The 2,924-nt window shown below is 41.7% G+C and overlaps 1 protein-coding gene across 1 annotated transcript; it reads left to right on the top strand.

The window, feature by feature from the left end:
- Positions 1 to 890: 890 nt before the first annotated feature.
- LOC139185698 (ribonuclease H-like) lies at positions 891 to 1,376 on the top strand. Its single transcript, XM_070798157.1, has one exon. The coding sequence runs from the start codon at positions 891 to 893 to the stop codon at positions 1,374 to 1,376; it is 486 nt and encodes a 161-aa protein (XP_070654258.1).
- The last annotated feature ends 1,548 nt before the right edge of the window (positions 1,377 to 2,924 follow it).

Below are 2,924 nucleotides of genomic sequence, written 5' to 3'. Positions count from 1 at the left end.
CCGAAGCAGTGGTGCTACAATATGTAGATGATATTCTGCTCTGTGCTGAGACAGAGGAAGCTTGTTCACAAGCCTCAGAAGATTTCTTAAACTTTCTGGCAGGCTGTGGATACAAGACATCAAGAGAAAAGGCTCAGCTTTGTCAACAATCTGTTAATATCTGGGCCTAATCATATCAGAAGGGACTAGGGCCATAGGTCCTGAGAGAATTAAACCTATACTAAATCATCCCCTACCTATGATTTTAAGACAATTGAGAGGATTTTTAGGAATCATAGGCTACTGCTGCCTTTGGGTTCCAGATTATGGGGAACTTGCCCGGCCTTTATATGAAATTATAACTGACACACAGCAGGCCCAAACCAACAAACTGGTTTGATCTCCAGATACTCAAAAGGCTTTTAAGGCTCTTCAGACTGCTCTCCTACAAGCTCCTGCTTTGAGCTTGCCGACAGGGTCAGAATTTAATTTGTCACTGAAAGAAAAGGTATGGCCTTGGGAGTTTTGACACAACCCCAAGGGCCTCACCAGCAACCTATTGCTTATTTAAGTAGAGAATTAGATGTAATTTCACGTGGGTGGCCACACTGTCTAAGAGTAATTGGGGCAACAGCTTTATTAACACCTGAAGCCTTAAAAATAGTGGGTGAAATCTTACTGTACTGACTCCACATGATGTGAGTGGAATCTTAAACTGTAAGGCTAAATACTTGGATGACAGACAGTAGCTTCTTAAATATCACTCATTATTGTTAGAAGGACCAATAACTAAGCTTAAAGTTTGTGGAAATTTAAATCCTGCCACTTTCCTTCCTGAGAAGAAAAATGAAACACCTGATCTCAATTGTTCCCAATTTCTCACTTTAAACTATGCAGTTCGGGAAGATCTAATGGATACCCCATTAGACAATCCTGACATGGAAATATTTACAGATGGCAGTTCTTTTGGTCGGGTTGGGAATTGTAAAGCAGGTTACGCCCTGGTGATGGCTGAACAGGTTTTAGAAGCAAAATCTCTCCTCCAGGGAACCAGTGCTCAGTTAGCGGAGCTTGTGGCTCTGACCCAAGCTCTAGAGTTAAGCAAAGGGCAGCAAGTAAATATCTACCCTGATTCTAAGTATGCTTATTTGACTTTATATGCTCATGCTGCAATATGGAAAGAAAGACATTTTAAAACAGCAACAAGAGAACCTATTAAGCGTTTCAGAGAGATTGAGAGACTTTTAACTGCTATATATTGTCCTAAAGAAGTAGCTGTTATGCATTGCAAAGGGCACAGCAGGGATGGGAGTAAAGAGCCTAGGGTAATCAGCTGGCTGACTGTCAAGCCAGAAAAGCAACACTTTAGGAAACCCCTTCACTGCAGACGCCTTTGATCTGGACAGGTCCTGTGGAACAGGAAAAACCACAATATACTGAGAAAGAATTAGAAAGATATGAGAAAAGAGAAGCCAAGACTCCTGAAAAAGGACGTCTAGTATCTACTGCCCCTATATTCTGGGAACAAATAGAGCCATCCCCAGAAGCTAGCCAACAACTTAATTATAATGACTGGAAACAATTGGGATTTTTGCCTCAGGAAATGTGCAGTGTAATCATTCCCATGTTTTCCAACCCCAGTTCAGGTCCTCCCTTTGCCTGGGCAGGCACTGATTGAGACTGCATATCTCAGTCACGCTGGCTTGCTCCAAACGGGACCCATTGGATATGTGGCTCTTACATATGGGCATGGCTCCCCCCTGTATAGACAGGGAGATGCACCCTAGGTCTAGCTTTTACTCACTGCTTCATACTTTCAGAGCTTCCAGAAAAGTCTGCTAATTTACCACACCTTAAAACTCGGTGGGCAAGGCCTGTATTTCACTGGTATGATTATTTGGCTTCAGTGTTTGTTCTGTCTTTGGGAACTACAGATGTTATGCTATGAGTGGATGCTTTGACTAATTTTACTCAGGCATTAGAGGATTCTCAAAAAGCTATTTCAGCTCTTAATGCTGAACAAGTACAAATTAGAAAGGTGGTTTTACAAAACAGATTGACCTTAGATATTCTGACAGCTGCACAAGGAGGAACTTGTGCCATTATTCATACCCCGTGCTGTATGTACATACCTGTTATGAACAATAACATTACTCATTTTACTAAACACATGAACAAGGTGATTGAGGCTATGGATGCTCCTGAAGCCTCAGTTGCCTTACTTTGGTAGAAGTTGACTAGTTCCCCATGGTGGAAAACTATCTTAATTACAATAATTCTGATTGTTCTGTTTTTTCGCTGTTTGCTCCCTCCATCTGTAACTGTGTAGCTGGATTTGTTTCTAGTCACATGAAGGCTTTTAAGTTACAAATGGTTGTCCAAGCTCCTACAAGTGCCACAGCTTCCTCCAACTATTACTGGGGGCCCCTGGATCAGAGACCCTCAATGTGAGGGTTAGGACAATATGTTACCTCAACAATTTAGGGACAATGCCCCTTAACAGCTAGGAAGAAGTTATGGAACGAGAACAACACCCCTTTCCCTTGGCAACATAATTCTCCTAAAAGAAAAGGGAGGAATGAAAGAGTCACTTCTTAGGCAGGTTGATAAGAAGTCCAGGGGTCCCCAAGGAGAGAGGGGTCTGGAATTCTCAAGGAGGAGGAAAGGACAAACTCCCCCCCCCCTCTAAATTCCTTAGTCTTTAGTCACATAAAACATTTTCATCTTTAAGCCTCTTTAAACTGATGAATACACAACAATCAACTCAGTTAAAATTGTACTAAGGATTATGTAGCAACAATGTATCCTGCTTGAGGACAGTTTCTCCCTCCTGAAAAGCTTCTGGCTAATCCTGTTATTTTAAAACATAAATTATTGGAGTGGGTCTAGTAAGATCTTTACAACCTCCAGATATTCTGTTGATTCATTTTAAGTTCTGCCACGAG

This window comes from Bos indicus, chromosome 11 (assembly GCF_029378745.1).
Source record: "Bos indicus isolate NIAB-ARS_2022 breed Sahiwal x Tharparkar chromosome 11, NIAB-ARS_B.indTharparkar_mat_pri_1.0, whole genome shotgun sequence".
NCBI classification, from domain to species: Eukaryota; Metazoa; Chordata; class Mammalia; order Artiodactyla; family Bovidae; genus Bos; species Bos indicus.
Note: the sequence above shows the minus strand (reverse complement) of the source record. Positions and strands in the feature narration are given on the sequence as shown.

Excerpts from the sequence above, each read along its gene's own strand:
- LOC139185698 (XM_070798157.1), top strand. The coding sequence starts at position 891 with ATGGATACCCCATTAGACAATCCTGACATGGAAATATTTACAGATGGC.